Below are 13341 nucleotides of genomic sequence, written 5' to 3'. Positions count from 1 at the left end.
GCTGTTCTTCTTTCCACCTGCAGCTTTCATGAATTTGTTTCAACATCAATTTCTGCATATCAAAATAGCCACGATGAAAAATACGGACGATTTCCGTTTCGAAAGGAAGCCATCACGTGCTCGCGTCAAATCGACACCTTTCCCTGTCAGCAAAGATGAATGGGACACAAAGGAGGACACTGGTAAGTCCATGAAGAATGCATTGTACATACTGCAGTATGCCAAAAGGCACCTGTCGGGCTGAAGCGATGTCGAACAGTGAAAAACTCAAGCCCGTAGCCTTAGCCGTTATCGAGTTACGTTTGTCTGAAGGCATCAGTCAGTCAGTCAGTTACTCAGTCAGTAGAAAATTCCGTTGAATAAAAAATTTATAAAATTCCATAGCAACTTGTTGAAAGGGTCGATCTGAAAGCTTGTTTGGGCTTAGTTTTACCTCACCAATACTGCCTCATCGTCATAAGGGAAAATTGAGGCTGATTTTAGGTGATATTATTTTGTGGGCCACGCCTACTCCTTTGTGGTCCTTACTATACAGTTACTATCGTACTGTATGATTTATTGAAACCTATTGTAGAAAGTAGACAACATATCTTAAAGAACTCCACCCAATTAATCATCGAATTAGAACAAGTACATGTTACAGATAATTCCATTCTAATAACTGCAGATGTCAAGTCACTATATCCTAACATTCCAATCAAAGATTCTATATAAATTATTCTCACCTTTTTAGAAGAGCTGCAAGATCCTAAACATCCTCCAATTTATGTACTTAAACAAATGCTCAATTACATTCTACAACTACTATTGTTTTAAATTTTGTGACTCATACTTTTTACAAGTGAGAGGCATTGCTATAGGGACCCCTATGGCTCCTAATTATGCTAATCTATATATGGCTTATCTATAGATGACATTATATTAGTTTACAATCATTCCATGGAAACATTAACACAATTTCAATCTGAACTTAACTCTATTCAACGGGTGTAACTAATCACTGAACTGGAACACTGGACTGGAACACTGGACTGGACTACTGGACTCGAGTAATATAATTAGCAATGCGCATGCGCAGTCTAATAATGCCACCTGTTCCGCTCTGATGTGTAGCTCGTCTTGTACACTGTATCACTATCACTCCTGAATATGTCACAGGTAATTTTTAATAGTAGCAATGCGTTACTTACCATTCCGTTCATTTTTTCCCAGTGCGGCCGTACGAAGGAGACTGCCATTGTGCTGACGGACAACGATGATACAAGCAACGGCGAGCCCTTCGACTCTGAAGAGGATTTCCCAGCCACTTGGTTTACAGAAGGCTTGGTACAGAAAGCAGAATCTCCTTTACGTATAGTGAAAGCGAAGAAGTACAGGTAAGCCATTCAGTAATCTCGCGCAGCTGTTTTCCCTAACCAAGCCCACTGAAAAGAAAGGTCTGGCTGCACGAGGCTATAGCTACCTAGTTATGGTACGAGTCACTGACAGCTCGAGGCTTTGTAGATGCATGGTTAATGAAATATCTTGGGACGCTGCTGGATGGTTAATGCCAAGTTCAATTCTGCTGGTTCTGGCCTAGAATGGTAGTTTCCGCACGAGAAGCCGTCTAAGTGTGAGTACTGGTTCATTGCTACAGGGCTTACCAATTGTAATGAGTTTCAAAAACCAACCATAGGAGTGGAGTAGAGCACAATATGGAACAACCAGCCGTCTTCACAAACTAATAAAATGTGGAGTAATCCTAAGTGATCTATGGGGGCATGCACTAAAATATTTGTGGGGTGCCCTATTGTCTGGGTTGTGTAATAGAGGCCACACCACCACAGGCTACTCAGCATTGCCAGGTATTGGATACTGTCTAGTAGTCGATGGTAAACAACCCTTTCTTACTAGAAAATATTGTAGGTAACATGGTTGTTTGTTACAGAGAGATAATTACTGTGCTGGATGAAGACATGAAGCAAGAATATGCTGAAAATAGTAGTGGTATGGTTGCTGTAATACATGCTATGGTGTCATGTTAAGATTTTATCATAGATGAAGATGACAGAATAGATAAGGAGTCAGTCAGGAAAAAGCTGAAGTTCAGGTTTGCATTATAAAATAATTGTAAAGGTGATCAGTATTCATTACAGTGAACAACAATCTCAATGCAGTCAGCCTATTTATGAGTACCCACCTTCAAAGTATACTTCAGAAAGAATCTTACAGATATTACTTGATCCTAAAATACCTAATGAGAAAATATGTGCAGCCAAACCTACCGGGATTACTTCTAGTGCAACATTTGTGATAGACATTCGTCAGCTGAAGTGTGTAGATGATGTTAAGAAGGATGAATTTGGAATCTGGAAGTACTCAGGCTCTCACCCAACAGCATATAAAGTTACAGTACATGATGATATAGTTGAAGTAGAGAAATGCAGTGATGATTGTTGTGAAGAAGATAGCATCATTCATTTACGACGTCTCCATTGCACACATCCTTCCAACCAAGAATTTAAACGTATGATTTGTTTTGTGTCAGGTATGGTCGTCACCTTGTACGTTAAGGCACAAAATTGATGGAAGAGTAGTATTTACAGATAGATACATCTTCCACAATTTTATTCAATTTCTGTTGTTAGTATATATAATGTTCTGATATTGCTTTTTCACTACTGATCCAATACCAATATAAAATTAGCCAATACCGATGCTTTGCTGCACTGGCATCACTCACAAATAATAGTCCAATAATAGTTGGTTGGTATTGGGAATTTACAGCTTTACCAATACAAGTCTGATACCACCAAAATTAATGGTGATATTGTGCATCACTAAAAAACATTTATAATACCTGAGTATTAGAGCTGGATGATACACCAGTACTGTTAGTAATCTGTGTACTGCCTGGTTTTTAATACTGCCTGTTTTTTTTTTATAATACTGCTATACACTCTGAGCATCATGGCCTCCCTGTGGGTTTGTTTTATACCATATTTAGAGGGTAACCAGACATGTGACAATGTTTTTTAGGCAGGTGGTGATGTAGCCAGCTAACCAAACAATGTAAATAAGTTTGTGGTAATTTGTACCTGTGGCTTGCTGAGCTACCATGGGTATTTGGTGCTTTTGTTGAGGTAAATGGCAGTTACTTTAATACCAATGGCTTTTACATTATTACTGTGACATTTAGTAATATGGTGATAGTTTTTATGGAAGGTATACAGTCTGCTGCTTTTCAATACCGCCCAGCACTAGTGAGTGTATAGGCTGTTGGTGCTAACAATTATAGATCGAGTGGTATATTGTATCGAAATATCAAATTTGAGAAAGATATCACTATTAGAGGTGCACCAATAATCAGATTGGTTATCAGTTACAGTATATTGACCTTGTTTCTGTGTTACAGTACTGGTATCAGATAGGTAACGTGTAGAAATGCAGCAGATATATGCATACACAATTATGTAGAAAAACATGTTTATGAGCAGCTATGCAAGTAGTAACGCATGTTTATGTCAAGGTAGTAATCTCAACTGTTACAGATTTTATCCTCTGAAATTTCTTTGATATGAGGTGGAATTTAGTTGTATAGCAGGCTTATTTAGATTTCCACAATTGTATTCATATCAAATTTACGGATATCAACTGTGACATGATCTGACTCAATTATGCTAAGTCAACTAACATGAAAATGTCTGTCAGTTGAATATACAATTGTGGCCAGATCTGCAGAAACCCAACATAAGAGTACAAGTCAACAAAATTTTATTTTAAAAAACCACTGGTTGCATATGGACTCTTTGTTATAATGGATAAAATAAAAATATTTGTTTATATTGTGTGTTATCAAAAAATCTTCAAATATTTTAAATGTCTTATGGTGAAAATCTGGATATCATCTTTTTGCCTACCCAAGAGGAGTTTGGTTTCAGTGCAGTAGACTTCATCACATCAAAGTAGTGGTTTAATTTTGTCGTAGTCTGCAGTCAAGAGAAGCAAAAAAAATATTTATCGTTTGCAACCTTCTCGGTAAGCACCTGTGTTTTATTTTTCCCTACACTTGCTGTTGTTACTTTGTAGGGCTGTAACTCAGTTTTTGGCGTACAAGGTTGAAACTTCCCCCAGAGCATACACTTGGCTACGTAGACTATTAATGAAGAATTCAAAATGCACTATTATTAAGTTTTTGGGTTTCTGTAGATCTGGTTACAATTTAACTATGTATAATATACACGTTTAACGAATTACTCAGTTAACTAACATGTAATATGTCTTGTATTTTGCAGATTCATCAAATAATCCTCACCATCTTTGTCTCATTACATATCGAATTCCGCATGGATACACTCCTATTATACAGGGACATGGAAATGCCAAAGAGTATAAACCTTTTTTCCCCACTTGGCCTAGCACTATAAAGCGAATTAAAGAAGAAGGAATGACAAAGAGATCAAAAGAGGCTTTCCAATTAATTGATTCAGAGATTGGTGGCGTAGTGAATGCAACAGCTCCTGGAGAGCTCCCTCGTAATGAAAAACAAATGTATAACCACAAAAGAAAAACTGATGGTGGTACTACAAGAAGCAAAGCTGATGAGATTTTTTCTGTGATGCAAAAAGCTCACACACAAGATCCAGCACACAAATTTGTACGAGATATCAAAACTGCTCCCGAACCAGCAATCATATTAGCTGATGATCAACAACTTCAAGATTTAGTCAGGTTTGCCACATCCTCGGTGAACTTTGGTATTGTTACGATTGACCCTACATTTTCACTTGGAGAGTTCGATGTCACTCCAATTACTTACCGTCATCTTTTGTTAGAAACTAGGAGAGGGAACTCTACTCCAATATTTTTGGGCCCAATTTTGATTCATTATAAAAAGTCTTTTGCAAGCTATCTATTTTTTGCCTCTTCTTTGATAGGACTGTGTCCACAGTTGCAAGCAATCAGGGTGTTTGGTACAGATGGCGAGCAGCCACTCATCAATGCTTTCAGCCATGAATTTGGCTTTTCCCAACATTTAACCTGCTTTATTCATGTGCGTAAGAATATAAAAGAGAAGCTTAGTAACTGCAATATTCAATCTGATGTTGCACTCAAGGTGCTAAATGATGTGTTTGGTTATAGAATGGGAACTGTATTCCAGGAAGGACTAGTTGATTCCACTGATGTTGAAGATTTTCAAGCCAAGTTGGAGTCACTTATAGAAAAGTGGAATACTCTTGCTAACTCGAGCTCAGCAGATATGGCTGAGTTCATTGATTGGTTTAAAGCAAATAAGGTAGAGGTAATTCGTGATACGATGCTGCGTCCTGTTAGGGAAGAATGTGGGCTTGGAAATCCACCAGAGATCTTTACAACTAATCCTAGTGAAAGTATGAATGCTGTTTTGAAACGCAAACTGGATTTTAGAAAGAGTGAGTTGCCTGTGTTTGTTGAAAAGATGAAAGAGGTTGTGGGAGAGCAACAGAAAGAAGTTGAACGAGCAGTAATTGATCGAGGAAAATATTGCCTGAGGTCCGAGTATCGTTTCTTACAAGTGTCTCAAGATAAATGGTTTACTATGAATGCACAGCAGCGTGCTAAGCATTTGTCGAAGGTACATTCTTTAGTAATGACAGATGTAAAAATCCAACCTATCAATGATTCTCTGCAGCAAGGTGATTGGATTGAAGACAAGAAAGAGTTGTCCATGGACGTGAACATAGCTTCAAAACAGGTAAATTTACCTTTAACTTGTATTGAAGGAATTTGGAGAAAAGCAACCGAATTGATTAACAATCCAAATGCTATGGCATGTGCTCCTGGTCAATCTCCCGAGTCAAGGATGGTTCTCAGCTACAGTGGAAAAAATCCACATTTAATTACAGTAACAAAGGGGGGAGCCTTTAATTGTGATTCACAGTGTCCCAACTGGAAATCTCTTGGGTTGTGTGCCCACACAATTGCTGTTGCTGAAGTTAATAATAAGTTGTCTCAGTTCATGTCATCTCTCCATAAAAAGAAACGGTCACCAAACATTTCTAGCCTCATTACGTCTCAAATGCCAAGTGGTCGTGGTCGAAAAGGAAACATTGGTACACGCTGTCGAAAGACAGTGGAAAAACCAGATACAAGGATGTCCATGGCAATTGGATACAATCACGGAGACAGTAGCATGAGTTATGCACCAGTGATGGTATCTGTAGCCTCACCATCACCTTCCTTTTCACCATCCCATTTTTCAATGAACCACCCACCCCCTTCTTTTACACCATCCCACTTTTCAATGAAGCAACCGTCCCCTTCCTTTTCACCATCCTACCTTTCAATCAACCAACCACCAGCATACTCAGCTACTCCATCTGCTCATTATTTCCCATGGTGTCCCAGCCCTTTTAGCCCTTCGTATTCCCCATTCATCTTATGTTTCATCAAAGGTAACATTTCAGTCTGTATTGGCTGCCAAAACAAATACAACAAAATCAGAGAGCCACCAGATGACTTGTGCATTAAACATCAAGAATGGAGGCAATTCACCCCTCAAGGATCAGACACTCCACAGCAGAAGTATGGCAATGTCTATTATCACTGTAAACCAGATTGCGTGTGGTTACGGTGCCCATACTTTGATCCTCAACTGTTAGACATCACTGAAGTGCTTGATCAACTTGAAATTACACACAAGGAATACTTACAAACTGTTTTTAATCTACAAATGTAAACAGTATTAAAGTACTTACAAACTGTTTTTCATGTACCAGTGCAAATAGTATGAATTACTCGAGTTTGCTGTTTTGAAATCAAATCTAGCAGTTTAACTTAACTCATTGTGATTTTAAAGGCTGTACTGCTTTAGTAGTGATATAAAAAAACCCAACATGATTGCATTATTTTCACACCTGTCATGGTGTGGTGGCACTTGCACTGTCTTCACATAATTTACAGTATAACAGGTCTAACAACAGTGTACTAGCCTAAAGGGAATTATTGTGCATTACTAATCTAGTAAAAAATGTTAATATTAAAAAAAAACTGAGTCCAGTAGTCCAGTCCAGTGTTCCAGTCCAGTGTTCCAGTCCAGTGATTAGTTACACCCCTATTCAACCCACCATCCAGTTTACTTTCGAAGTTTCCACCACCACTGTAACTTACCTAGACATAAATGCAATTAGCAGAATTAGAGTAGAACCGCATTTTAAACCGACAAACACTTTCTCGTATGTAACATCGTCATCTCATCACCACAAGTCAGTCTTTAAGGGAATTTACAAAAGTGAAAACATTCGCACACTTAGAAACTCTACCACAGAAACCACTTATTTAGAAACTATGGACTTCCTTAGGTTTAGAGCAAAAGCTATAACAACTAGCAATTGCAAGAAGCATAGAAGACTTAACATTGACTTCTAAAACATAAGTGTCCACAAGGTGCATCATGTGCATGTGTTTGTTTTTAGATGGTGACTCTGATTCTGGCCCTAGAGAGGACATGACTGATTCAAACTCTTCGCCTGCACCATATGCCACAACAAAGGAGAAGTATTTGAATGGATTATTGAAAGGACCTGCCCTATCAAAAGAAGAAATGTAGATATTGGATATGTACATGGCAGGGGTCGGACTGCATATGCTGCTAAGCATTTCCACGCAGGAGATTTTGTGTGTGAATATGGTGCAGTACGAAGGGTCTACAAGAGTGGACAGGTAGACGAAGGAGAAGAGAGAAATGCTGAACTTGGGTTGGGCTGTTACTGCCTGGATGCACCATACAGAGGTTCAATTTACACGTTTGATGCAGCACCAAAGTGCAATGATCCTGGCAGGTATCAATGTAGAGTGTATTCTCTTTTGCTATAGTAGGTCTCTCTAAATAGCATCAAAAACATTTAAACTGTCACACAAATTAAGCTCCACCAGGGTTTCATGCATTAACTGGGTTTAGTTCAGCCAGTTTGTTTTGTGGCCATGAGAAGTAAGGTCTATTTTAACTGATAATCTCCTGTGATAACACTCAATTGACGAGACAGTTAGTCTATCACCAACACTACATGTACTTTCACAGTGTGAAGCGTTTACGTGGACAGCAATTGAGAATTGGATTTATTGCTCTGAAAATGATTCAGAAAGGGGATGAGCTATTCTTTAATTACCACATCAAAGATAAAGACATCTAGTGGAGGAATGCAGATGCTAAGAAAATTGGAACAACACTGCAAGATGGTAAATACAAAAACAAGGAAATCACGTATACTTACACTTTGTTTAAAACCGTGTAGCTGACTTGGGGCCATTCTCAACTAGGAGCGAATGGGAAAAAGCAATAGACATAGATGAAGGGGAGAGCAATGCTGTTCAGTTTCTGAAGCCTGAATATGTAGCACTGTTGCAAAACTATATGTCACATTCAAAATACACCGCAGAGAAATACTATCAGAAGACAACAGTAAGCGCAGAATAATATACAAAATTAAAAAAACAAAGGCAAGGTTTCTCATGTAAGGAAGATTTGAAAATTCTTAAAAGAGTGGCCATTACAACCGGAAGCGGGAACACCACCGTTAGCCCTATGTAGATTAATTAGTAGAAAGTATAAAATAGACAAATCGTCTCAACAGATACAGGATCATTGGAAATATTTATATAAGAAACATATGGCATAGTTACATATTGTATAAATCACTTATGTCAATATATCAAATTTCTTATTAAACAAATTTGCATACATAATTTAATGTAGAAAATAATAAATGGCAGACTTCGCTGGTTAACATACCTTACACTTGTACAGGCGAACAAAACAAAGAAGCTCTAATTATTTTGTGTTAAAATGTCTGATGTTATAGTACTGATGAGTCATAGTGATGGGAACAGAGTAAAGATAACTGTTCTTTATAGTGTCACTGTGCACAGATTTCCAAAGATTTACTGCCCTGATTGCAACGATGGTATTTTGGCTGATACAGATGATTTCTACGACAACAAACATGAATTTGCTAATGTTTTCCTCACCAATCTCCTATTTTAGACGATCCGCCAAAGTTTTGCACCAAAGAGACAAAATGGAGAGATCTGACAGGTCCAGAGAAAGTTAAAGTGTATTCTAAAATATCTATCCTAACTCTTTTTCCAGCTGTTCCTCAGGCTGCCGACCAACTTTTCAATATGTATCAAACTCTTTGATTAACTGGAAAAATGTCACATGTGATATTTCAAATTCATGCCACCTCTGGTTGAAACTATATAAAGAAGTTTACCAAATACCCCATATATACATCTACTTGTCCGAGTTTCTAGTGGTCCATGGGACAATCCCAACAGGGATTAGAAAAGTTAAATGACAGTGTTACAAAATATTATTTTCGTAGCACTAATCACCATGATAAAGAGTGTCTAAAGCAAATTATTCTTAAGCAGAACAGATTAGAAAAATTGGAAAACAATAGCTATGGTTGACAAAAGTTAAGTCAGTCACAATGCAAAAACATGTAAACAAAAACCATAGTAGCAGAGACATTACATGTGTGTTGTAATTAACACTGTACCTGATTTTTTTTGTCCTGCAGAGGTGTACACAACATGAAAGTACAAGTGTTACACGTGCTGGAGGATGTGAACAACCTCTCCAGCGAACAAGCAGAAGCAGAGCTGAAGAGGAAAATGCGGACGATTTCCGTTTCGAAGGGAAGCCATCACATGCTCGCGTCAAATCGACACCTTTCCCTGTCAGCAAAGATGAATAGGACAGAAAAGGAGGACACTGGTAAGTCCATGAAGAATGCATTGCACGTACTGCGGTATGCCAAAAGGCACCTGTCGGGCCGAAGTGACGTCGAACAGTGAAAATATCAAGCCCGTAGCCTTAGCCGTTATCGAGTTACGCTTGTCTGAAGGCATCGGTCAGTCAGTCAGTTACTCAGTCAGTCAGTAGAAAATTCCGTTGAATAAATTTTTTTTAAATTCCGTAGCAAATTGTTGAAAGCGTTTCGGGTCGATCTGAAAGCTTGTTTGGGCTTAGTTTTACCTCACCAATACTGCCTCATCGTTGTAAGGGAAAAATCGAGGCTGGTTTTTGGGTGATGTGTAAACAAACAGTGTAGTTACATATAATTATACATTTTGCAGCTATATATTCTAGTTCCGATAGCGATTTTGATGAGTGGGTACCGTGGGCTACTAGCAAAGAGAAGTACTTGAAAGGGAGATCAAAAAGGAATGTATGAGTAGGATATGTAGAAGGCCACGGCCGTACAGGATTTGCAAACAGAGACTTTAAGGCTGGTGACTTTGTCTGTGAGTATGTCAGAAGTATACGGCAGGTAGACAGCAGAAAAGGTGATTGGGAGATGTCTTCAATCAGCAATTAGATACTGGGCGCTACTGCCTTGATGTAACACTTAATGGGACTAAATATGTAATTGATGCTACAGATGAGCCCAACCATCCTGGCCGCTGCATAAATCATGTGAGACGTAATCCTAATTTGATGATGATGCAACCAGTCACTTTAGGGAAACCTCCTAACAATAAACTGCAAGTTGGACTAGTGGCCAAATGCAACATTACAACAGGACAAGAGCTTTTTTTTGATTATGGAATTCCAGCAAGCAAAGATCACCCATGGCTGAATTCAGATGCGAAGAAGATAGGGACCACCACTGACAAAGGTATAGCCTAAAGTTGATTAAACTCTACCTACAGTGTTGTGTGTTTCTTACAGCTATACTGAATCCATCTTCTCACATTTCCCAATGGAATAAGACACTTGATGCAGATCTTGGTGAGACTGCAGATCTGCTTCTTGCATACAAATCACAATCAGTACACCATAATCACATTGAACCTAAAATTAATACAAAACACTACATTCGGTCAGCATTTGTTTTCCCATTGGTTGTGCATTATTTACATGATAGTTACTGGTAGAGCATTATTATTATGATTAAAGTACCTGGTAAAGACAGAGCCTGTATATCAGAAGGCCTTACATCACAAGTGCCGAAGGTCTGTGTGATACATGGTCCGACTAAAGGTGTTTACATTAACTTCACTATTATATAAAGAAGTGACCAGGCCTAAGTCCAAAGTTTATCCAAAATGCTTTCAGGAAATTCCAAGTATTTTATTCTTGTCCAGGTAATCCAAATACTCCTGAAGACAGTGCTTATTCAAAAGGACATCTCTGTATGACAGGGACCTGTGTTGTGGGTGCGTATACACAATGAAATAGAAAAATGTCCTGCTTTATGTTATCGGCAACAATCTCCTCTTTGTGGCCACCAGATAGACCCATCAAAAACCCCTTAAACTGATCAAAATATCCATCAAAAGGGGTGGGGACCTTTGCCTTCAAATGAGGAAATTCATCACTTATGGTGGGCTCATCGCATTCTGTATCGCTGGACTACAAAATAGCAAAGGTAAAATATTATAATACTGGGTGGTTATAGTGCTTACTTCTGCCAGATGTTGTGATGCATCTAATATCTTCCTCTGTAAATTTGTCTCACTATGTAATTAATAGAGCAATTGAAGTAATACCTTTCTAGTTGTATTCAATCGTGTGCGATAGATCTGTTAATATACAACTGTAAAGTAGCTAATATTTATTGCATTCAATTTATTTACCTTCCTTGTGGAAGCTGAAACATCAAGTTCACGTGAAATTAACTGAAAGATTTTTAATAATGGGATATTCTGCATACAAAATATTTATACCTGATATGTATCAATCAACGGTTCCTCCTATGCACAAAAGTATGTGTTTGTAATTTATGTGTATTATATCTGTATATTGTTAAAATGAGTATATAACTTACATCTGATGTTGATGTACATGAGGATCCTGTGATGCATGTCTGTAGATGTATGGATCAAAAATAAGAGAATAGGGCACAACACAGTATATAATTATACACTCACCTTCTTAGTGTTTCTCTTGTTTCCAATCTAAATTTACAAAAGCTTTATTGAAACTATGAACTTTATTTCGGTATACTTAGCAGTAAAGCACGTTCTGGCTGATCATGATGTAAAGAATTTTGTAGTTTCGTTTGTATCTAAAGAATCACAACTAACATTCATACATAATTAAAGTAACAATTGCAAACCTTTCTTGCCTCAATTACTAGCTTATCACGTTCCATTTTATTTTCAATTGGAATTTTATGGACCTGGGTTAAGTGCTGTCGAAGCTTCTTTAGTGCTGGCTTTCCACATAGGGGGCATGGTAGAGTTCTTCGATTTGGCTTAGTAGCTTTGGCTGTTGTGTGAGTGTGGTTTGCGTCTCCTCCTGTAAACTTACACCTACTTAACAGATAGATATCAAAATGTTGTACCAATTGTATGATTGTCAGTAGTTTCCACATCATCATCAGCATTATCACTTGCATCTATGCCTATGTCTAAGAAAAGTAATGTTAGATTTTACACCTGTAAGTACATGTAATGGGGAATTAGAAAAGTTAAATGACAGTGTTACAAAATATTATTTTCGTAGCACTAATCACCATGATAAAGAGTGTCTAAAGCAAATTATTCTTAAGCAGAACAGATTAGAAAAATTGGAAAACAATAGCTATGGTTGACAAAAGTTAAGTCAGTCACAATGCAAAAACATGTAAACAAAAACCATAGTAGCAGAGACATTACATGTGTGTTGTAATTAACACTGTACCTGATTTTTTTTGTTTATGTATTTTGTTTTATTACAACAGAGGTATATTACAAGTACACTAATTATGTGTATGTCCAATGATGCCACTCCACTGTTCTAAAGTGCCATCGCCATGTACAAATGAAAATACTAACTGAAAACCTTTTGCAGACCTATTACATTGTGCCATCATTTTTAAGCTGACAGTCTATTTTCCTCTTCGTCACTTGTAAACTAAACTTCACTGTATACCAGGAGTAACTTGGCTCCAAGCAAGTCGTCAAAGTGTGTAGTATTGTGTAAACTTGCACCCTTGAACTCCCAGCCTTGGAGTGAAGTGCATCTCTAACAACAAGACCTTTTCTACTGGATGTAGAGCCTCTTTGATCCTGACTACCAATTCTCGCCATAAAGTCGCTGAATTGATCCTGAAGGGAACTCCATCAAATCAACTTCTGAATCATTATCGCTTTAGGTACCGGGATACCTGCTACTTACTGAATATAATAGGAAAATATTTTTTACGTAATTTGTGTGCAAATCTATATTAAGAAACACCACGTTGACATTGTTTCAGTTCAAGGGTTCTTGAAGAGGTTACGGGATACCTGCTACTTACTGAATATAATAATAACACGATGGAAAATATTTTTTATGTAATTTGTGTGCAAATCTATATTTAGAAACACCACGTTGACATTGTTTCAGTTCAA

At 37.8% G+C, this 13341-nt stretch overlaps 1 protein-coding gene across 1 annotated transcript; it reads left to right on the top strand.

Annotated features, from left to right (window-relative positions):
- Positions 1-1794: 1794 nt before the first annotated feature.
- LOC136244604 (uncharacterized) lies at positions 1795-6747 on the top strand. Its single transcript, XM_066036164.1, has 4 exons — positions 1795-1986; positions 2038-2089; positions 2136-2527; positions 4275-6747. Exons 1-4 carry the CDS (start codon positions 1869-1871, stop codon positions 6695-6697), a joined length of 2985 nt encoding a protein of 994 aa, XP_065892236.1. The 5' UTR covers positions 1795-1868; the 3' UTR covers positions 6698-6747.
- Positions 6748-13341: the final 6594 nt, after the last annotated feature.

The sequence above is a fragment of the Dysidea avara genome, chromosome 14 (assembly GCF_963678975.1).
Source record: "Dysidea avara chromosome 14, odDysAvar1.4, whole genome shotgun sequence".
NCBI classification, from domain to species: domain Eukaryota; kingdom Metazoa; phylum Porifera; class Demospongiae; order Dictyoceratida; family Dysideidae; genus Dysidea; species Dysidea avara.
Note: the sequence above shows the minus strand (reverse complement) of the source record. Positions and strands in the feature narration are given on the sequence as shown.

Coding starts and splice junctions, on each gene's coding strand:
- LOC136244604 (XM_066036164.1), top strand. CDS start 1,869: ATGGTAAACAACCCTTTCTTACTAGAAAATATTGTAGGTAACATGGTT. Junction 1,987..2,037: donor ATATGCTGAAAATAGTAGTG/GTATGGTTGCTG, acceptor ATTTTATCATAG/ATGAAGATGACAGAATAGAT. Junction 2,090..2,135: donor AGGAAAAAGCTGAAGTTCAG/GTTTGCATTATA, acceptor TATTCATTACAG/TGAACAACAATCTCAATGCA.